Source organism: Bombus impatiens, unplaced genomic scaffold (genome assembly GCF_000188095.3).
Source record: "Bombus impatiens unplaced genomic scaffold, BIMP_2.2 scf_0346, whole genome shotgun sequence".
Taxonomy (NCBI): domain Eukaryota; kingdom Metazoa; phylum Arthropoda; class Insecta; order Hymenoptera; family Apidae; genus Bombus; species Bombus impatiens.
The window spans coordinates 227,171-251,292 of record NT_176765.1 but is presented as its reverse complement, the minus strand read 5'-3'; the positions used below and the strand labels follow the sequence as shown (position 1 = coordinate 251,292).

The 24,122-nt window shown below is 41.2% G+C and overlaps 1 protein-coding gene across 10 annotated transcripts in view; it reads right to left on the bottom strand.

Moving 5' to 3' along the window:
• The window catches only part of LOC100746973 (titin), a 61,771-nt gene that overhangs the window by 11,268 nt on the left and 26,381 nt on the right, over positions 1 to 24,122 (bottom strand). For 7 of the 10 annotated variants that reach the window (XM_033320777.1, XM_033320780.1, XM_033320779.1 and 4 more), the window contains 5 exons: positions 16,876 to 16,979; positions 5,096 to 5,143; positions 4,259 to 4,732; positions 3,655 to 3,936; positions 289 to 3,560 (listed from right to left, as the gene is read on the bottom strand). In XM_033320777.1, the coding sequence (XP_033176668.1) occupies positions 289 to 3,560; positions 3,655 to 3,936; positions 4,259 to 4,732; positions 5,096 to 5,143; positions 16,876 to 16,957 (4,158 nt within the window). In that variant the 5' untranslated portion in view covers positions 16,958 to 16,979. The remainder of the gene's footprint in view (positions 1 to 288; positions 3,561 to 3,654; positions 3,937 to 4,258; positions 4,733 to 5,095; positions 5,144 to 16,875; positions 16,980 to 24,122) is intronic. The other 3 variants (XM_033320776.1, XM_033320782.1, XM_033320775.1) reach the window with 2 other exon arrangements.

Here is a 24,122-nt window from a genome sequence, read left to right as displayed (position 1 = left end):
AGGTGCTTCAGTGTGTTTTCCCTCTGCAACACGCTCTTCAGTTGGTTTTTCTTCTACAGCAGGCTCTTCAGTTGGTTTTTCTTCTGCAACAAGCCCTTCGGTTGATTTTTCCTCTGCAACAGGCTCTTCAGTTGGTTTTTCCTGTACAGCAGGTCCTTCAGTTGGTTTTTCTTCTGCAACAGGTCCTTCAGTTGGCTTTTCCTCTGCAACAGGCCCTTCGGTTGATTTTTCCTCTGCAACAGGCTCTTCAGTTGGTTTTTCCTCTGCAACAGGTCCTTCAGTTGGTACTTCCTCTGCAACGGGACCTTCAGTTGGTTTCTCCTCGACAACAGCTTCTTCAGTTGGTTTTTCCTCTGCAACAGGTCCTTCAGTTGGTTTCTCTCCTGCAGCAGGTCCTTCAGTTGATGTTTCCTCTGCAATAGGACCTTCGGTTGGTTTCTCCTCTGCAACGTTGTCTTCAGATGGTTTTTTCTCTAAAGCAGGTCCTTCAGTTGGTTTCTCCTCTTCCACTGTCTTTCCTTCTTCCTCTGGTTTTTCTTCACTTGTCTTCTCTTCTTCTTCAGGTTTTTGTTCAACAGATTCTTCAGTTGGTTTCTCTTCTTCCGCTGGTTGTTCTCCTTCTGCGGATCCCTCGATTGGTTGTTTCTCAACAGGTTTATGATCTTCAAGGGGTTTTTCAGTTATTTGAGCTTCTCCTGCCACAGCAGTTTCTTCTTCTTCTACAGGCTTTCCAGTTGGCTTCTCTTCTTCAAGAGATGGCTTCTGAACGCCTTTTTCCAGCTCAGGCAACTTTTCTGCACCCATTTCATCTTCTTTACGTTCAGTAATAGGAGGTTTAGTTGGCTGATGCGCCTCTATAGGAATTTGTGTTCCTTCCTTTGCTAATTCTTCAGTCATTGATTCCTCTGTCGAAGATGGAGTCACTGGTCCTTCAGTTGGACCCTCTTCCTTCGTTGGCTGCTCCGTTTTTTGTTCTTCTTGCACTATTCCTTCCGATGATGTTTCTTTGGTTATCGGTGCTTCAGTTTGTTGAATAGCTGGTTGTTCACTAACCTCTGGTGCTTCTGTTTTCTGTTCTTCTGGCTCCATGGTTGGGTGACCTGTAACTGTTAGAGTGCCTTCCGTTGGTTCTCCAGCCTCCGTCGTTTCCTGAGTTACTGGTGAACCTTCGAGTTCTGAAATCGTTGCTTCTTTTGGCATTTCTTCAACGACAGGTTTTTCACTTGCTTCAGGTCGCTCACCCTCGCTGGGGGGTATTTGTGTTATACTTATTGTTTTGTCCTCAGCTTCCTTAGTAACTGGAGATTCCTCTTCAGTAATTGGTTTCTCAGTAGCCTGTTCTTCAGGAGCTCCCGAAATTATACCAGGCTTTTCGCTTGGCAAAGCTTCTTCCGGCGCAACAGTACCTTGTTCTTCTTGTTCTGTAGCAGGTTTCTCCTCCGGAACTGCGTTGACTTCTGTACTTATTTTCTCAGTTTCTACGGTTTGCTCTTCGATGGCTGGTTGCTCAGTTGGATATTCTTCTGTTATAGCTGGAGTTGGAACCGATATTTCAAATACGTGTTCTTGAGGTGCTTTCTCGGCTTCTTCAGCCGGTTTCTCTTTGGAAGCAGTAATTTCTTCACTTGAATCGTTCACTTCTTCGGAAGAGGTTTCTCCAGATTCTTCAATAGTCAGTCCCTTTGTCGGTAACTCTTGTTCTTCAGAAGACTCTTTTGTCGGTGAAACTTCGGAAGACGATGTCTCCGTACTTTGTTCATCTGGCAAACTAGGTCTTTCAGTTTCTTGTGGTACTTCCTCTGGAATTTCCGGGGCTGATGTTGAAATCTCTGTTGCAGGGCTAGATTCAGTGCCTTTCGCAGCAGCTTCTGCTACCTCTTTCTCTTCACCCGGAACTTCACCAGCTTCCGTAGCCGGAGGAACACCTTCTATAGCCTTCTCTGGCGCAATCGAAGTGGACGAAGGCGTTTCTTCGGGCAATTGCGCTTCCACTGTAGTTCCTTCTTCTATAGGAACAGCTTCTTGTTTAGGAGCAATTGTTGTTTCGTGAATTGTAGGTACATACATGGACGAACCTTTCTGCTCAGGTGCTTCAGTTACGAGACTGCTTGGTACATGGAATTCTGGTGGCTTCATGTCAACATAACCTTCCGTAACGTAAATTTCGGTTACTGCATCCTTATCTTCTGCCTTGCTCTCTGGTACACGTTCCGTAATCGAGATACCTGGTGGACCACGTTCTGGAATTACAGGAGTTCCCTCTTCCATGTGGTACTCTTCTGTTACAGCTGGATGCTCACTAGTTTCCGGTACTTCAGGAGGAATCATATCTTCCTTCTTGGGAGCCAGACCAGGCATTTCAGGAACCTTGTGTCCAAATATTGGTGGTTCTGTTTTCTGTTCCACTGGAACTTCTGTAGGTATTGCTTCTATACCGTGTTCTACCGGCGCTGCAGGCACTTCTGTAGGTAATTGCTCCGTGCTCACTTCCATTGGTTTCTCCTTTTCTTCTTCGAGAACTTGCTCAGGTTTTTGGGGAGCTTGTTCTGTGCTTGGAACCTCTTCAATAGGTTTCTCAGTTGTTATTTCAGTCTCAGGCGTTGCGGCTTCTTCTGGTTTCTCTTCAATGGGTGCCTCTGTAGACAGTCCCTGTTCTGATTCAGTGGCAGGAGATTTAGTCGTTTTGACTGCTTCAGTTACTTCCCCTTCGCCCAATGTTTTAACTGTTGTCGCTTCTGCTTCATAAACTGGAGATGTTCCCTTTTCTTCGCTGAGAACTTCTGGTGCTTCGCTTGGAAACTCTGGTGCTTGCGTAGGCATCTTAGCTTCCTCCACTGGATGCTCCTCTGTAGGTACTGTCTCTTCAGTAACACTTGGCTCTTTCTCCGAAACAGTCACACTTTCTTTCGTTGGTTTCTCTTCGCTTGGCAATTCGGATTGTGCTTCCTCAGGCACTTTACTTTCAGTTTGTGTTTCTTCTGGCATTGCTTGTTCAGTAACTACCTCTGGTCTTTCTTCCCCTCTTGCCGTAGTTACCTCTTGCGGTGTAGTCTCCAGTTTTGGTGACGATTCTGGTACTTCTTTTGGAACTGATATTTCGGTGACTTCTTGAGTAGTTTCTTCTGCAGGTGTAGTGGCCACTTCTTCGCCCTTTTCTTCTACTGATGGTGCTTCCGTCGCTTCGGCTTTTGCTCCCTCGGGAGATTCGGTTAATTTTGGTGCTGCGCTAGATGCTTCTGTCACTGCTACCGTATCTTCAGTTTCTTTTTGAGTTGTTGGAGTTTCTGGAGCAGCGGTTTCTTCCAGAGAAGGAACTTCTTCTTTTTTGGGTTCTTCTGTAGATGGCGCGTTTTCAACTGGCGCTTGAGAGGTTACAATTTCGTGATCTTGAGGAATGACGTTGTCAGAACCTGGGAAGGTCTCTTCTGCTTCTGTGGATGGATGCAGTGCTTCTTTCTCAGCTGTTGTCACAGTTGCAGCTGTGGTTTCTGGAACGCGCTCCTCGGTAGACGATTCCTCACCTCTAGGTAATGTAACCAATCCACCATGTCCATCTTCTTCTATGCAATAAAGAACGTTTATATAGAACTAGTTTCGCGAACGTTGGAATGTTCGCTGCGTTTAAGCAGTGTAATAAAGGAAGTTGTTTCTTACCACACTGATACGTGGTCGGGCAACACTCTCCTTCCGGCGGTGGCAAGGCTGTGCAATTCTTTCCATGAGTTTTCATCGGTGTTCCGCAATCTTGCACAGCGCATGCGATGTCACCGCGGAAACAATAGCAATGCTGACAGGGCTGGGTCGAGTAGATCAAGTCACCGTCCTCGTAAACTTTTCCTTCGTGGTAGCACTGCGGTGTTGCTCCTGGGGCTATCGTGGTAGTCATAATTAGACCGGGCGTTGGTTCAACCGTCGTGGCGAGTTCCTCGTCGTATTCTGTTGAAGATTTACAGTTATAATCCAAATGAAACATATACGGAAATTAATCTTGATCAATACAATTAGCGAATCTTTACTATACAAATAATCTTATTGTATCAATTAAATAAAAAAAATGAAGGGAGAAAATTTTCAAGTAAGCTTAGTTAGAGTTTATAGTTTACATAGTCGACGAAAACGCTTTGGGAGGATTAGTGCTTTTCAAAATTTTGTCGATATCTTACGTTTCTTTCATAACGCAAGTAACATGGTGTAACAAAAATTCACATTTTTTTTATCACAATGTTTCGCTGTTTAATGCCGTTTACAAGAAACTTACCGCAATTATATTTGACAGGACAACAAATTCCCGGTTGATAAACAGGCTTGCATCCAGCGACACGTAAAGTACACTCCTGCATGACGCAAGTAGTCCTATTCCTGATACAGTAGCAGAGTTCGCAAGGATTCTGAGGGTCGGTGGGTAATTGGGCACCATCCGCGTAGAACCGATCGTCAACATTACATCCATAATTGTCGTGGAAACCGACCGCCGTAGAACCGGAAATTGCTGGCGCGCTAGTAGTCGAGGTCAACAGTTGTACCGGCACTTCTGGGCAGGTGATGACAGGACAACACTGATCCGGGCGTTTTTCAACCGTGCAGTCTTGACCAATCGCCTTGGTGAAGGGACAAACCCTCAAGTAACACATCAGCATTCGATTGTGACACGTGCAATTCAGGCATGGCTCGTTCGTTATGATTCTATCGCCCTCCGCATAGTGTTGAAAGTTATAGTAGCATCCAGCTGTGGCTGTAAATTAACAAAATTATTTGGAACACTTATTTGTGTTTTTCTTTTAAATTTATATAGAGATTAAATTTTTTGAGTTGAACTGGATTTAAAGAGAATAATTGAATTTTTCTAATTAGTTTAAAGAGAATGAAAGATTGCATTCTATTAAAGAATATGCATTACAGAGTTATGTGAATATGTGATATTGAAGGTTAAAACGGTGCACGACGTTCTTAATATTCATTGAAAGAATTGAATCGTTAAAATGGCACGTGTTGTCTGTTCCACTCCGATAGAAGCTACAATTAACCTCACGTCGTCGGTAACGTGCGTGTACATTGATTAGATTAGGAGTAATGAAAGTCGTCACGGCGTACGTACCTCCATCGTATTCTGCTACTTGTGTGCTATCCTGGTCATATACAGGCGCTGTAACAGAAAAATATATACATTTCATTTCATATTCTCACTATATGATCCAATGATTTCCTATTCAAACGTAATAATTCACACAAATTATTAGCAGGAGTTTGTATTTATAGTTCAACTTAGTTCCCACAGTTCTTTGATTTGAGAGCTATATTAAAAATACTCTAAGATTTCAAAGGTGATAATACTTGCAGCGCTTAAATTATAAATAGTACGCGCGCCAAACATGTAAATAGGAAATAATTGATTTAGTGGAAAAGTGTGTAAATCCCGTACCAAATATTAACTTTGTTTCTATATTTACATATTTCGCTCAAATTATCGATCAATTTATCAAAATTAACAAAATATATATCTTTCTACTCGTATCGAACTCTTCAATTTTTAAACATTTTAATAATTCCTTAATGATTTCTCAGATTTTTCTTAATTTTTCCAGACGCATGGAAATACTTATAAACAGAGTTGTGCATAGCACGAAAATAATATTCATTTCCTGGAATTCATTATGGAAATTCCAACGTTGAAATAGCGTATGTACGAGGCTAAATAATCTAAGGAACTCTATTTCCCATGAAATTTCATAGGGAGACGAGTCGTGTCTCTGCATGCAGTTTATCATAGTAATTACCGGCGGGATGCGTTTGTCCGGAGGGTGAGCCGGGCTTTAACAACGGAGTGAGTCAAAGCGTCATATGGCGCGAGCGTACGTGGGCGAATTCTCGTTAACACCCTCGCCCCAGTCGAACGAATTGTATGCCGAGTGTGCATGGAATACAGAATTCTTTTATTTTTTTCACTCTATCTCTTGCTCTGTCTTTGCCATTCGTTTATCCTTATATCCTTGCTAGTTTTCACCGTCGACGAATCCATAGTAGAAACGCACGTGCACAAGCTTCGTTCTATCTCTATCTTTCGCTTTCGTTTCGTCTTTATCGTTCGCCTTACACGGCGTCGTTTTCGCAATTTCTTCGGAATTGAAGTGCTGCGCGCGCGACTCGAGAGTTCGATTGTTTGTGAAACGCGACACGCCACCCTTTGCAAGGTACAATCGCTTCTCGCCATTCTTCCTACTCGAACAATAAGCCTCTCTATTCGCCGATAGGATCTTCTCTTTCTAGGATGTTCTCTTTTTCCGGTTTACGTCTTCGACTCGCGTTTATTGCGAATTTCAACGAAGCCAGATTTTCTTAGAATGAAAGTTGGATATTGGTTACGAAAGAATTTGGAATGTACGAAGCTATTATTGGCGGAACTAGTTGCAAGAGACTTTAGATAGAACGGAAAGACAGAAGTCTTTTGATACAGGATTTTACTATTTAATATTAGATAGGTGGTTTTTCTGAAAATTAAATTCCTTAAAATTTGTATCGAGATTAATAAAGATACAATAGGCTGAATAGAGGAATAATTGTTTCTTTCTGTGATCGTTTCACATTTCAGAATATTTTCAGAATTTATTGTTATAAATCTTTATTAGAATATTTTTGTGCTATACAGTTTTTCAACTGCGAATGTTTCTAATATTTCAATAATGGTGATTCTATTCTCTATCTATTCTGTGTGTGTACTTTGATTTCGAGATACTTGTTTCATAAGCTACTGACGTGAATGTGGAGAATGTACGAATTCGCAAATGACGCGCCGTCCTCTTTTCGAAAGTCTCTGCTTGTACTTTTTTCTTTGAAAACCGTCCAGGAACTCTTTGAAATGCACAAAACGTCTCCGTACGCGGATACGTGCATTGCGAGGCGAAGGATTCGAATGTCCAGCATGATCCCTTCATTGAACGAACCGTGCTGGCAGATTTATTATATGGCGCTGAAGATGCTTCGCGAACTCTTTTATGGCTCATATTACGATCTCCTTTTTTTCAAATCGACTACCTTGATAAATTTTAATACCATCGTCTCAGAGACTGGAGTCGAATAGACCTGATTAGTGCGAAGTGGAATCTTTCTTCGACAGACAATATTTCATTGAATATTGATCATATGACGTATCTTCGAAACGTTGAAATTCAAATTAATTTCAAGCTTCCTTTCAAACATTGACATTTATTTTAGAACTTCTTTAGAACATAATAGACCTAAAAGATGTAATAGTTCTTTAAACATTTACAAATCTTATATATCTAAAAAAATAGAAAACAATTGCTGCATTAGTATAACTTTTCTAACATGAATGAAATTGTATGCTCGTTCAATCCATTTTTATTTAAATTTCCATGTTCCATAAACTCTATTATTACATTATTCCATTCATCGTTAAGATGCGCTCACTCCGAAAGAACGTAACGAATGCAGATGATTTTCTTTATACAAAAATTTTCCTTTCTATTTCACAATGAATCAGATCATATTTCGTTCCAGATTCGACCAAAAAACCTATATTCCAGCTGACGAGCACTACGACGTGGAGACCGCTTGATCGGAAGTCGATCCGCGACTCGAAGGCGCGAGGTTGAAATGCGCGGCGTGTGCGTTTCCGCACGGTGTTCCCGGCCAGCCACGGTAGAAGATTCGCGTTTCCATCCTACGTGCTTTGCTCGGCAAGCCAAGGCATATTCGAGAATCAGCATTCCAGCGCTGTGCGGAGCGTGCAGCAGGCGTCGGTTTCCAGCGAATTGAATTGTACTGGGAAGCACACCGTGGTCTGTGAATGGAAGGGCCATCCGTGTCTCTGTCGCGAGTCCCACGAACGGATCCCAGCCGCGTGCCTCCACGTTACACGGACCCAGCACGTACTACGCGTATACATATATATCTACATATACATACTATATATAAGTTGCTCCATCGAGACGATTCTTGTCTTGCACGATGGCCGTGCTAAATTATTACGGCTCGTTCGGCCCTTGCCAGCAAGTAAGGCTTCATCGAGGTGTCGGCGTGTCGCACGAGATTACAATCTTGGATCACTCTGTATTCATTCAACAGGAACGGACAACCGATGAACGAGCAAATTTACGGCAACTGTGCCCGGTTTTTTTCTCCGCATTTGCAAGAACCTAGATGAACGTCTGTCGAGGACCCGTTACATTGTCTCTGCTTACTGACATTATCCGGCCATATAAATGGACGAAGAGACGACAAGTGCCACAAAGAAAGTTTTTGTATTGTTGGGATAAACAATTTGTTCGCTCAGCAGGGCGAAAGATATCGGAGAACCGGTTCTTTTCGTTGTGAATTTCTTCTGTATTCAATTTTCATGCAGAAGATCGAAAAAAGTAACCCGTTTGTCCAGTGGTTCGATCCTGATCGATTTAAAGAGTCGATCGAATTAAGTGGAATAAATTGACGGAGTAACGGGATTATTGACTGTCAAAGATATTTCTGTTCCCGGAAAGATGAACTCTAACAACAATAATATTTCATTTCAATCTGTAATCTATAAAAAAAAGTCGTTGCTGCCTCTATTTATTAATTTATCATTAATATGTAACAGTTCGATCAAGAAACTAATATAAATTAATTGAGATACTTGCAAAGTACATATGCTTATCGAAGAAGGAAAGTTCCGGTCGTTTCGTTCCACGTACAGGTTCTTCGACCACGGAATTGCATTGCATGTAATTAACCAAGGACAAACAGACGGCCTTTGAATTATCTCTGAACAATAATGGCGATCTCGCCTCGTGCGGCGAGGAAAAAATTCATACGTTCTCGTAGGAACGGTAATCGAGGCCGAGCTCTTATTCATCCTCAGAGACGCACGATTCATTATATAAGTCAATGTTCTCCGGTTATTTAGCTCTTACTCGCTCCTTCGATCGAGCTTTTTATTGCCGAGTCTTATGATTCTCTTTCCCTCTCGGTCGAGCGTGTGTTCAACGGCTCGTACAACGAGCTGTTGCGGTCTCGGAAGAGGAAAAGAGGAGAGAGCCAGAGAGAGAGAGAGAGAGAGAGACAGAGACAGAGATAGAGACAGAGAGAGAGTTTGTGGAGGTTGGTCAGGCGAGCGAGAGCAAAGGCATTGCGCGCGCGTTATGAAATCATCCCGGCGGCCTTGCCTCGCGAAAGTTCATTACCATCAACCGCACACGCTCTGATGAGCACCTGGCTTTCTGCTTCCCGGCGCGTATCGCGTGCACGAAATTCTGCACTACGTGTCTCCCAAGGTCGCGGTTACTCTGCACCGCAACCGCCATGGGGATTTCTCTTCATGGCGATGGAAGATGAAAAACACAATGAAGTAATTGCAACCCTTGTTGCGTCAGATGAAAAGCTCTATTACGAACAGACTCTTTGACTGGAAGACCGAGAACTTCGTAACTTTCTGTCATTAGTATTTTGTCGGTAGTATTTGGTTTGTTGGTTGACATTTGGATGATGTATAAAGTTACGATTCTGGAAAGTTCATTATGGTTCATTACGATTTTGAAGATTTATTGAATTAAGAAAATTTCAAATGGGAAACGAAAGAGTAATGAAATGTTACTGTTTGTACTAAAATAAAAGCTGGACATGATAACGCAGTAGAAAAGGAACATGAAATAGCGAACTATATTCTACAATATATTTTGTGCTTCATATTCTTCCCATAAATCGGAGATGATAAAAGTGAAGCCAAACTTTTTGGCGGTACATTGATGTGCATTTTATACATAATTATTGCATCCTTCTGATGAGATCTAATATTTTCCTTAAGTAGGTAATCACTTTATTATGGAAGAGTTGATATTTATGGTTAGGTTAGGATAAGTTCTACGATTAGGTTAACTAGCGAGTTTCATTAATCATCAGTGTGCTACTCGTTTATCAAATACCCACTAATGCCTGAATAATTAGGTCGTCCATAGAAGGAAGCTCTTCTCTCAACAGAAGCTACAAAAACAGTGAAAAATCATCTAGCAATCTCGCGTAAATCAACATGATTAATAATTTTCAATTTCTAGCATTTATGTTTACCATTTTTCGCAAAGAGGCTCGATTAACTTGTTCATTATCCCATGTTTAGAACGATACTTTCTAACATTAACATACACAAGCTCTTCGCACGCGACGATAAATTGTACGAATGGCAAATGATGACGAATGACTATCGTCGTTAGCGTTTACGTGAGAAATTAAAGCTTCCCTAATGGGTCGGAAAGTATCACTACTTGTGCTCTTCCGACATTCAATGTCAATGTCATTGGTATCGAGCGTGTTGCATTAAGAGAAGTTGACTAACCGGTTCTGGCGTAATATCGCGAACGTTCGCTCGCAGCAACGGGGCTGTTTCGAGGACAATTATAAATTATCTCCTATTTTCAATCGAGTTTATTGCCGCTTACAATATCGCCAAGCTACGGTAAAACGAGAATGAGATTCGAAGACAGGTGGCTAGAGGAATAACTGGTAGCAAGTGCAACTTCTTCTTGCGGTTCTGTTATGAACGATGGCACAGCTGTGGTTACTGAATGCAGATGTTCATCGTCGTTGGTTACTTCAGAAAACAAAGATGAAAACGTATTTTCGTAAGATTCGGAAGCTCTTCTGCTTGTAAATCTATCGATTCATCGGTTCCTGTTTTACGTATTATTCTTTATCTTCGAAACATCGTTTAGTTATTAGCAAACAAGTTTTCTTAGAGATAATAACTTCAAAGGAAATGATTTATAATGTTTTATTAATGGAGGCATAGGATTTGCTATAGCGATGGTTTCAATCCATTCAGAACGAAATATTGGTTTCGCTTCATCGTAAATAATATGTGATTGTTTGATTGAGCTGAAACGAAGTGTAAGCTATCATTTGTGATCTGTAAAGGACGGTATTTCAAGAAAGCATTTCAACAAAATTGAAAAATCTCGGAAGATTCGATATGATCGACTGCAAAGTACATTTTCCGATAATATGTTCCAAACTTTACCAATATAATCATCATAATCGAGTCCCGTAACAACGTTGATGAAATTTCAAATGTTACCTACAGCGCGCATAATATATTCATAAAATGTACCCGTAACTGTTCGAATACTTTAGTGAGCCTGTGCGCGTCACGTTCAACTAGGCAAATTCGCAGAAAGGTCCGGTGTCACGCGTTTAAAGCACGAAGACCGTTTCCCAGGAGAGGAGCCTCGAATTCCAGGACCCGTGCCAGAGGCAGAGAGAAATTAATACGATCATTTAATCCGTGTCACGACGAAGTTGCACCCACGCGTTCCGTTATACCATACCTTTTGTCGAATGACCGCCGCTGACCTCATCACCTCCGGTAAGGTAGCGAAGAAAGGAGCTGAGGAGGATAAAAGGAGAATCAAGCGAAGGAATGAACGAAGACGGAAAATATGGGAACCTGTTAGGACGTACCAGTCACAAGGAACCCTTTTCTCAGTCCTGCCAGTTTCCAAGAGGATCCTTCGGACCGGTATAGTAAAACCGGGCTGTTCCATCATTTGTTCTTGTTCCCCGTTTAGGAGTTACTTCCGTCTTGAAATGTGTTTTCACGCCCGTGACGATGATCGTAAACGACAACGATAAGGAGCCGTGGTTCGCAAATAGAGTAGAGGAAAGTAAACGTTTGTTGGGACGATGCTCTGGCGCGATAGAGAGGGTGTATAGGGAACGGTATATAGAAACCTTGAAGCTATGTTGTTACAGAGTTTTCATGGCGGTAATGAAAATAGTAATTGGAATGAAATTATCGCGGTAGGCGGATGTTTTTAACGCCAGAAATACTAAAGTTTGCTTTTTATACCGTTGGAATAATCGTCAAAGAATCACATGCAATTATTTTAAATAAAACATCACTCAGCTTCGTGAGAATCACTCAGTTGTTGGCTTTTTAACAGTGTAATAAAATGAAGAATTTACTATGAGCGGTACTTTATCGTCAAGATTCCTCGCACCTCTGCTACCAGATACAACATATAAATGCTTTTAACTTTTTATTTTATGGGAATTGGAATCCTAAAACATGCACCGTTGTGAATCAACTGAAATTTCTATAATAAAATGATTAATTGTTGTGGTTATTCCGAAGAAATCCCAACGTTAATAGGTCAACATACCTTGACTGGTCTTTCTACGGTTAATTCAGATCGATGCCCTTTTCTTTACCGGGGCAACGAATTCTCGACAAGAATTATGTAACCCTCGTGTACCAGAAGAAAAATAAGGCGTTTGGAAAACCAGCTAATTATGCAGGAGTGTTTGTACAAGCGCAGCGTGCGTGTACTCTTGTTAATGACGGTTGACCGCTACGTTTACTTTACCGCTCTTTTACACGTCCCGAATTTTAAGTGACGTTCGAATTCGCCGTTCGAAACGCGTGAACAACCTCGGAACCTTTTCCTTTTCTCTCGGTATTTCGAATCGCGTTTAAGATTCGAATACTTGCTGCTAGCCAGTAGGGTAGCAATTAATTACCGCGATAACGAGGAAAGATAGATGTATCCTCAAACAGGCGCCGAGACCCTCCTCAGGAGGCAAATAAACCGAATGTGTTTGCCCGAGCATGTTTGATACCGGCGTGTTATTTATCTGGCAAATGTACACGACCAAGACCAAGAGTCTTGAAATTACTCTGATTTTAATTAAAGATATCCGTGTCCAACGGCAAGGATGTAAAATCGATTTTGTTATTATTAGCCGGAAAGTTATTACTGTTAGACGTTTGTACAGATGAATCGATGTTAAGTAAATTTCATTTTTATCTGTCGCACTCCGAGACTGAATTATGAGTTTAAGTAACTCAACGGAACGAAAATAATAACTTCGATTATTTATTACAGGAGTGAATAATAAAATTAAAAATAATACAAACATGAAGTATATTAATTATCTATCCTTACAATGCAGTATTTTTATAAATAGAATGGAAATCTAGTAATGTGTAAAGTTTGAAGATTTTGCATTCCCCTTGTTAATTCCGTAGTCGTTCACAGTTATCTCTTTGTTACCGTGGGAGTTAAACGAAAGAAACCTTGAGATTTCTTTTAATACCAAATTGTGGTTCAATTTCTTCTATCCTTCTAACTTATCTCATCCCTATTACAAGTTAACTACCAAACTTAACAAAACCATAACCAAGAAATTTTCTATTTATCGATAGAACTGAATAAATCTAAAAAATCTAGCAAACTAAAAAATCGAGCAATTACGCTAACATTACGATGAGATAACTCTTTCACGTAACAGACATTCCAAGAATGACGTCGCATTCGCTGAAGCAACTAAATTATTCGATAATATTTTCAGGAAACGTCGGACGAATGGTTCGAGAGCTGTCGAAGAGAAGTCGTGCATGGTCCGACGGTTGAGTGATACTCGAAGATAACGACACTTTGGCCGGCATTAAGGCATAAATATGGAACGAGGGTCAGGTGCGGCGACATGGACCGTAAGTGGGCAACGTGGTGAGGTACGCGGTCAGTGACATCCGTGAAGCCATCTCTTCGGGACCTACAGGTTTGACCAGAATTCACAGCATCACGTGAATGCAGGCAAGTACAGGAACCGCTATTCGTGCAGCTGTGTAGCAACGACACGCATTTTTCTCTTCTTCCCTCCTCCACGTTCCACAGATCGTTTCCGCGAGGATTTCGAAATCTCGTTCCCGGTTACGACACGGATATCACTTTCCTGTCAACTTTTTTCGAGCTCGCTCGTCCAACGCGTCGTCAATCAGAGACGTCGAATCGATCGAGGATCGATGATCACGGCTTACTCGTGCGGTCGATGAATTACACTGGGAACTGGATTCGGTTCATTGAATTCAAACTTTTTCTTATTTGCTACTCGAGATACGTACAAAATGTCTTTCCACGCGGTCTCGTTTTGAAACGATCGAGGCGAATCCCTCGAGGATGGGGATAATTTCAACGAAATTGTCGTTCGGAATGGAAAGACAAGAAGATTTCTTTGAATATCCGAGGCCAACCAGGAGTTAACGAAACTCGTGGCTTTTTGTCAAAGGGACGTTTCATGGTGATGGCGATACGTCGAGAATATCGACCTTTTTCTCGAATGCAAACGCCCCGCAAACGCCCCTCAAACGCGCCGATTTAATGGAAGAAAACCACGTCGGCTGGTTGGATCGAATCGGATCGAAGAACGCGTCGATCTCGATGGATGCTCGCTCGCTCGAAAGGGAAGCTGTGGCAAAAACGGCGACGATAGGTGCGCACGAGGGACAGTATCACCCAGTGATCTAGTTGAAAAAAGGAAGAATCGCGAGAGGAAAGAGAAACAGAGGGAGAGAAAGAGAGAGAGAGAGAGAGAGAGAGAGAAATGTACGGAGTCGTGGGGAATTCAATCGCTCCCCACGACCATTTGTCCACACCTGCTGTTCGTCGAACCAGCCAATTGTCGGTGGGGTGGAGGAGTGGCAGGTTCGAGGCAAAAACGTTGCATCTCTAATGAGTTCTCATTGACGATGCAACGTTTTTGCACGTCGCTGCGTTCGAAGTAACACGCTGTTCCGAGAATGATTCCCGATGGCTACGCGTTGCGACGGGAAACAGGATCGATGCTGAATCGTGGCGTTGATGGATCGCGGGAAGGATGACTAAGATCCAGCAAGTGATCGCGGTTGTTCGTATTTTTTTACCATCCGTTTTTACCGTTCGAGTGAAACCGGAAGATGTATCGATTGATCAGATGTTGCAACAACCCTTGTGAGAAGGTTAATAGAAATTCTGAATCAAGTGCGATGCGCTTGATTAGAATTCGATACAGGTGTCTATTAAGGTAGTTGAATGCACAGAATGAAAATCGACGTAACAGAGATCCAATTCAGGAAGTGACGAATGTTAATTCTGTATTCCGATAGTTGTTTGTCAGTGAAATTAAAATTGATCAAACACGGAAGAAATAGAAGATTCTGACGCACACAGATATTACAGGTTCGAGTTTATATCTCTCTTTGTAATAGTGTTGGATATAATAGTATAGAACATACATAATTCAATTATGTAATAATTTTGTCCGGGTATAATTTCGAGGATTAACAGCTCTTAGAGTACTCTCTTTACTGACTTTCTTACCACGGATTTTGTGTTTTAGTCGACGAGATTGTGATCTTAGCTGTCTAGCTCTTGAACACAGCGTAATTAACTCGGTTGTATGATCTTAGACTAATTTTGAGAAAGTTAGTACACGCACATGCGTTTATAAACTTGTCTTTCGTAAGAATCTTGAGTATATTGCCTATCTTATTGATGACTAGGTAATCACCCAACAATGACCTCTAAAAAAATGTAGTGATTGATCTGGAGTATCAGCGAAACGAGTAATCTAGCAAACTAAGAGATACGAAGATTGTCAAAACCAGATTGTCAGCATTTGATCGTTCATTGAAACAGGCCTCTATAGATTTAGCATGAGTACGCGAATAACGAAAAAAGATAGCAAATAAAATCGATTTATTTCTCCAATCATTAATCTGAACCAATTTTAATTCAACATTGGTACAGGGCCAAATGAAGTAGATAAATTTACCGACGTAACACTGTGTATTTTCCCACGAACTTGACCTTGAGTTTCACGTGACGTAACCCTGATGCAGGTGAAAGTGGTCTCTGCCTGCTTGCCTTTTGGAATGATTTCTGATGCAGCAACGGCATCATGGCCACAAGGCAGAGATGACTAATCGGTCCCCGATCGAATCTGTCAGTCGACCACGTTCGATCTATCGTTGAACGTGAATAGCAGGCGCGGTCAGAGATAGTCTGCGTATATACGTAATTCGAAACCGGCTCGACGTAAACGGAAGAGAACGTATACGATATCCCCGAAGAAAGCATGGCTCTTGTGATGGAGAAGAGTGGCCGCACTGGGACGACCCGAGTGCCGTCGAAGAACGAATATGGTGTGCCAGGTCCATGGGAAAGCACCCTGGGGCCCTCGACTTGCTTGATGCCAGAGGTGAGCATTATGAGGTAAGACTATTCTCTCCTCGAAGGGAAAGGGAGGACAAAGATAGGTTCGATGTCCTGGCGGAGCCTGGCTTGTTCATTCAGAGATTGCCTGGTTGGGTTAGTCATAGCGGTGGTTTGGAAAAAGAAGATTAAGGAGAGATTCGATCGGGCTGATGGTCGACGAAGAATTAATTCTATCCTTGCGTGTTTGTGTAAGTTGAATGTCGGGCAAAATTCAACCGTGAGAAACTTTTCTTTTGTATCTTGTTATTTTTCGACAATGTTATTTATCCGATGTGCTTTGAAAATTTATCAGAAGGTGTTTAGTTTGGTTATCTGGATACATCGCTTTGTCGGATAGTATTTTTTTAATTTTATATTAATACTACCTTTATTACTATTTTTTATATAATTAATTGTAACGTAAATAATAAGTAACAATTATTTATTGAATTGTTTTAACTCATTATGATCCAAATATAGTGCAACTGTAATGTTTTTCTTTAGAAGCAGCTATTCTCTGAACTGCTATTTGTACGCTCTTCGTACGATATCTAAAAATTTTTATAGTGACGTTAATACAATTTTTAATCAAAAAATCACCGTAATCGTATAATCGCGTATTACCGATATTATTCTATCTTTTTAAATGAACGCGTGAAGAATGGAAAGTCTGATCGAAGAAAGTCAGCGTTCTTCCTCGTGAGGACTTCCTTTTCGTGTCATCTCACGTACACTTGTTCCCCGCCAAATGAGTTACGTTCCGACGCGTTGAGCGTGTACATGCAGTTGGTTGAAGCAAGACGAAAGGGAAGATAAAAGTCTTGTGGAGCGAGCGGGTTCTTTTGTGAAAAAATTTTCCTAGTGGATTCACTTAAAAACTTACCAGAATTGGATTGCGATGCCAGTAGAACAGCCAAACAGAGTATAATCCCGGGTCGACAAGGCCCGGCGTTCAAGGCCGACATGTCGGCAGTCTTTTTCCGTTTCCTGAAACCACGAAAGAAGTATTGTTAGCTACATCTGTTCTATTCGGGTGTCTAACTTCTTGAATAACGTTTCTTATTCTTTTTGATATTCTTTATACTACGAAGCATAAGTTTGAAACTTAAGTTTAATTCGAAAATATATAACGAAAGTTGAATATATTTTTCTATAAAGTTTGATTGTTTTAATTCGAACGAAGAAATTTTTCTTTTTTTATTGCTATTATTGTGTATATTATTTTTATTTCATTGAATTTTTTTTATTCTTTAGAATATAAATTTATTACGTTTGAAAGTTTACTATATATCTGATAAAATATACAGCTAAAAATGCCACAATCTTTATTCTATATATAAGCATAAAATAATTATTTCATAAATTGTATAACTTACATTCAAAATTATAGAGAGTTATCACAAAGCACACGTAAATAATATAGAATTAAAAAAACAGGGAAAACTATGAATATTAGAAAGTAAAGAATTAGTACATTCATGAATTTCTCAAATTTATGATATTTAAAGACCATTATTTTCTCGCATTACACAATCCAAAAGTGTACGTGTACTACTGTTCGAACCAATGGATTACTCAACATCCTTAAACATTTCTTTTCACGGCATGTCTATAAAGAAGATGCTGTCATTCTTCCAATTTCTTTCAAGCATTCAGTGAAGAGCGATTTCCGTAAACAGACGTCGGTTAGAAGTATTATACCTTGGCACATTAGTCGATCGCGTTTCTTCGTTCTTATGAACTCGACCGTGTACCAACAGCAAAATGTAATAAGCCATTGTTCGTTTTTCTCCGCTGAATGTTAAGGTCATATTTATCCTGTCACGTGGCATTCTAGTGTAACTGTCGTCCAGTGACAGCTGGACGTGCTTGGAAGCGAGCCAATCGCATACCTTCGCACTTCGACCGGCTAGTTCTCGCGATACATCGGCGTGGTATGCAGATCAGGCTGACGGATGAATAAGCACGCGTATTTCGGTGTCAGCCGAGACGTGAAAATTCACGAACACGAGGAACGACTTGTATGTTGCCAGTGAAACCGATTCACATTACTAAATACCAAGTCCCTTTCACGTGTGTACGTGGGGCGTGAATTTACGAGATGTGGGTGCGTGGGAATGCGTGTTTGGATTCGCGTGATTTCCGGCTGTCTTTTCACGGTGATGTGTGCAGGAATTTCTCGTGAAATTCAAGGGCAAGTTCAAGGATAACCATGAAAAATCGGGAGTGCATTGGAATCAAAATCGATTCAATAAAAAAATAAGAAATTGTAGAAGATATAGTACTTGGGTGTCCGAATGACGTAGTACAGTGTTTCGTATGAATTTTAATTGCTTGAATTTCGTTAGAGATGACGTAGATAATGGAAAAATTTTACGAGAAAAATATCAAATTTGAAATTAAAGATGAAGATCCGGTGATGTATTAAAGTCGAAGAATTTGTCGTGGAGCTGTTGAGATTCGCATAATATTCAGCAAAAGTCTGATCAAATTTATACGTTTGGGTAAAACATAAGTTTTGAACAATTTACATACTGTTAACTGGTTAAAGTTTAACAAATTCAAGGATAAAGATGAGAATTTAACGATATACTGGAATCGAAGAATATGTTAACGAAATATTGGAACTCGTTTGATGTATTTTGCAGATCTTTGCGCTGCGAAAGATACAAAAATAAAGATACGAAATCGATAATATCGCAGCTGAATAATCTATAAAAATTTACATTGCGAATTAATTGCGAAGATTTAGCAAGAGGTCAGAGAAGATTCAGTATTTCATCATCCGGAGTCAACGAACGACGAATGTGATAAGAGCCGGCATGAAGAACGAATTACGTATGTTAGGAACGCGTTTCACAGGACTAACCATTTAAAGAGAGAAAAAAGAGGAAAAGAGAGAGGGATCGAAGGGAGAACGAAGCAAGAGAGAAGGAACAAAAGGAAGAATTGACAGGAAGAGAAGGTGGACTTTGGTGAAGCCGGCGCATACCAGTTGCGACAGCGGCTTAATACAAAGGGCCACCGAGATAAAAGAGCGTGGGTAGTTTCTCTTTTTAAGTCTTCGACTTCATCTTTTCTCGTCGTCTACGTACTCCCTCCGCTGGAATTTCATTGTTGATCGAACGAGCGAGACAGAGAAAAATAAAGGATGGAAGCGAGGAAGGAACGCGACTCGTGACACCTAAGCTCGTGCCTGCTCGTTAACGACGCTGTAAATTACATCTTGCAAGTATCGTAATGAATCCTCGTCGTTGCTGGATGGATTTCCTCTAATCTTTTTTTTCCCTTGCATATGCAACGAACGACCGAGGGAGTCAACCGTCAGAGGCTAGATGCGAAAATCCTGGTTCCTCACGAGCCGGCAAAAGCTGCGTGTCATTGCGTATTCAGGATACGGCCCATTGAACCAAGGAATTCGGTGAATGGGTATGAACATGCATTGACGAGCGTCTCGATCCCTTGCCGAAGTATTCATCGGTGAATAAATGCAGACGCACTGTCGAGTGTTGAAGTGGAAGGGGGTTAGGCTTTTGCGGTTTGTATTGAGTGGTTGTCGATGAAAATTCAACAGTTGGACAAATGTATTGTGACAGAACTTCTTTAACAAGTGCATAGTCCGTTGACCCATATGTGGTTCAGTGTACTCTTTACTCTACCTTTCTCTAAATGAGCATCAACATTTTAATAACGTTATGAGAAACTCAATAATTGATTCTTATGAATGTTATATGTAAATATTTATAGATTTTGTTGAATCGTAAATATGTTAATATTATACAGTTTTGTAGTTGACGTAGAAATTTGGCTATCGGATTTTCAATGAATAATCGATTGACAGAAGCGTGAAAGCAGGGATCATACAAATTATTTCAGTAATGCTTACAACTCTTCGGCGTACGCGTACACAAAGAAAAGGAGGAATTGTTTGACACGTCGCAACGATATGTATGCTAGCCACCGAAATTCCGTAAAATTAAAAGGGCCGCCACTTTCTACTCGCGCCTATTTTCTTCGAAATTCAATGAATTCACGTCCCATTGTCCTATTATCGCATTCTTAGCTAAACGTGCTCGTATGTTTGTTAACACAGACGACAAGGTAGACGCCGTTACGCTCTAACAGGCTAGAAACGGCACGCCCACACGATGACACGTCGTGAATGAAAATGCGAGCGCACACCTCGTTTCACCGGCCGATCGTTCTTTCTCTTTCATAGCATCGTTCCCCTTTTTCCCCACTGTCTTGTCTACTTCCCTTTCGTCGTAAGATCGACATTCGCGTCGATTCACCCTCATTCGTCGCGAGTCGCGTTACTTTCCTTCTTGCAGGACCCGGTTGCAGCCACACTCGCCGAACCGCGACTAATTTCACTTACGCTCTCGATACGGCCGTGCTGCAACCGAAAACCCGATTTCACGAAGCGATACGGATACAGATGAGTACCTGACAACTAAATAAGCGTAATCACGTTCCAATAGTGAGAAGCAAGTGATTTTTTAAATAGGAACGCTGATGGAATTAGCGAGTCATGGGCAATTATTCGAATTAGGATCACTAGATCAGGTTCTTTAAGAAGTCATTCACTATATGTGGAACATTATTGAATGGAGCTCCATACTGGAGCTCCTCATTAGGAGTTTGAAATTTTCTTTCATTACATTTTTTGTTGTTTCTAAATAACGCATCGTTAGCTGCATAATTGGTCTCTTGTGAATGTGCCAGATTTTAATGTTACAATAATTTCTTAAGATTCAAAAATGAAACTTTGAAGTTCGTGCTCCTCGTAAGTAACATATTGTTCGCTGTAATTTACTGACACATACAGCATTTACTGATACAGCAAACAATAAGATTATATCACTTCCGTATAAAAAGCTTATTCATTACGCTAATTCAAATTCGATAATAAGTAGTAGTCGATAGTAAGAGCAAAAAATGCTCTTTTAAAGTAGGAGAATTCTCTTATCGAGCTGATAGAAATTGTGGTTCGATAAGGCGCCCAAGTACAGATAAATTTGAGGCTAACCAGGAAATTTAGAAGTAGATCGAGAGGGCACGGAGAGGACAGTTAGAAACCGCAGTTAGAAACAACAGGCTGATAACGATCAAGGAATGATCTCCTCTATCCCGGATAACAGCTGTTCGCGCGATAATTGCAACAACATAGGAGTTTGGTTTGAGTATAAGGTGCAGGTAGATGCACCCACAGGTCCGGTGAAATGGGGTGCCTGGTGCCAGAGGTTCCGTTAGAGCCCGGAGGCTGCGTTCGTTCACCATTACCGTGGAACGCGGAATATGATTACCTTCACCTGGGAACAAACTGTTCGTATCCCCTCCGGTGCGGAGACCGTGGGCGAAGTTTCCACCACGGAACCCGTGTCCCGGTTAGCCGTTGATACTCGACGATGTATCGTGATTAGGTAAAGACTGGACCTCCGCACGATTTCCGACGTTCCAGGCCGTGAGATTGAGATCATGCGGTCTGACTCTAAGTCTGCGTTATATTAGGTTCGTGCATAGGAAATATCATCTCTGAAGTTTGATTTTATAGCACGCGTATCATTTATTAAATTTAGTCGAGTGTTAATTAAGGTATTGCACATTGATCCATACGTTGCGTAAAATTTCGTCAATTATTTTTGGATGGTTTTAATTTTGGAAGCAAAAGTGATCTTTTTTGTTCTGGAAAGATATCGTTCTCCGACAGAAGTTCCGAAACCGTGAACAATAGAGCGGAATATGTTGCCAAAAGTTGTCTTTTTGTAACTCGAAGATCGTCACAGTCTTAACACGCGGATATTGTAACTTTGCGCAGAATCTAATAAAAGACATTAAATATTCACCATTCTGTACACCAGCAATAGCAAACAAATGCAAATATAGAAATGTTTTCTTGTACGAACACAGCAAGATTCTTCAATCAGTAATTTAATCGAGTGAGTTGTTCAAGATCACATTAGTTCATGCTTGAACTTATAACTCACAATTAATTTGACCTAAGTCAACTTCCTCGAAAACAATCGGCAACGAGCATAACCTTAATACCTCCTGAAATTCAGAGATCATAGATTTCGGAATATGACGACAAATCAGATCAAATACGGCATCGTTTACACGTACAGTTAATTCGATCTCGTTATGTTATATGCGTTGTATGTTATGCAAATGGATTCGCATGCGTGCTACGAGCGAGATCGCGACATTGGAACTGGTCCCAGTTCGAGAAGCGTGCGATAAAACGTTCCTTACCGTTCTTATCTATTAATTGAAACGTTTTCAATAATTTACGTTCGATAATTTTTTGAGAACCAGAAGAGCTTCTCTTTACTTTTGTCCATTCCTGTTTTATGGCTACCGAAGTTTTTTTTAATCGTGATGACTTGGTTGGAATGGGTTATTTTTGTTAACTTGTTATCGGTAGTGTGCGCATAACGGTGATATTTCGTATAAAGTGCTGGAAGAAGTGGACGTGGCACGGTGACACGATGCGAGGTTCTTACTTCCGACATGGTAATACCCTGAATGAGTATCGGGCCGATCGAGCAATGACTAACGGACCTGTCCGCCTCTCCTAAAAGGCAGACTGGCCCGTTGAAACGATGCTTCATCTTCTTAGAGGGACAACATGATGATTCGACGTCCAAAAGCTCGATAATTGACAGGCCAGGCTCGTCGGTTATCTCGAATCCTACGCGGTAACTGGTTGTCCTGCTTTGGCTATAAAGTGTCCTTGGGAACCTGTTCGAATCATATATGCTTCCCACATTAATCAAACCACAGTCGAGATTATTATGTCTCTTGACAAATGGTTATTTGCAAGGTACAAGAGTTTGGAGCCAGTTCTGGTATTCTCGGTTTATGAACGAAAATAAAATAGGAAATTATGTAGTATGCTATTTCTGGCTTTCAATAGGTTTCTTAGATTTCACCTCTATCGTTTTTTCATTTTTCAATGCAGCAATATTTGATAAAAATGGTAAGCAACAAGTTCTACACGTTACAGAATTGTCTAATTTGAAAAACTCGCAATTTTTTAGCTGTTGAGGATTAAATGCGAATTCTGAATCGAATCGTCTAAACGACAGCGTCAAATACAAGTTAATAATCTATCCATTCGCTGTCATGCGTGTTAATTTAAAATGCGTAAAAGCTCAAACATCCATTAAAAGATCTTAGAATAACGGTAGTGTATATATAGACAAAATAATCTGTGGACATACACAGCTCGAAAATATTATAATTCTAAACCATACAAGAGTACCGTACGAGACAAAGCTAACATTACAAATTAATTTTTCAAGGTTCACTGCACATCGCGGCCAAAGGTTAAAGAGACACGAGGTTTAACGTGGTCGCTAGGAAAAAGTAATTTTATGGCTAATACCGGAGGAAGTTTCAAAGAAGCAGGCAACAAGCTCCGTGCCGCTGTATCTGATACAAGAATCCTGGTCGAGCCGGTAACCGGGAGTGGACCGAATGCAAAAGCGGCTGCGTCGTGATCTGCACGTTTCAGTTTATGGGCGCAAACGGGTTCAAAGATCAGGGATCTGTCTTTCTCTATTTCTCTTTGAGGGCGTGAAGGTGAACACTCGGTCAAGTCGAAGCTAGTAAATGACGTTATGTAAATTGTCAGGTATACTGTAAACTTCCGTGACTCTGTTACCATTAGCAGGGACTCTGCACCAGGCATTAGCACTGGACTCTTCCAATAGACGCCTCTAATCTTCCCTATTCGCGGGTGTTATTTGCGCTATTAATTATGAAAATTCCCTTTTTGCAGCGATCTCCGTTCATTTCGTTCCTGTTACTTGTCGCGTGTTTAGGAGGAAGGTTTGGTCTGGAGAAAATTCCCTGTCTCGTCTCACCCTTGCAAGCCATCCCGTTTCCGCATGCCGCGAGTACTGAACAGTTGCAGACTGGTCCCGGAGGCTTCTCGACAGGTTGACGGCGAGCGGCTCGTTACGCGATCATCGGCGGGCAATCTGAACTCGAAAGGAGCCGTACACTACAGGGAGCTGCGTACGGCCCTTGCTGTTCGATACAAACGAGGATTCGTAGCTAGCAGTGGCTTCTGCGTACCACTGATCGTCCGATCCCCACGTAAAGGATATTACATTGGCTATGTGC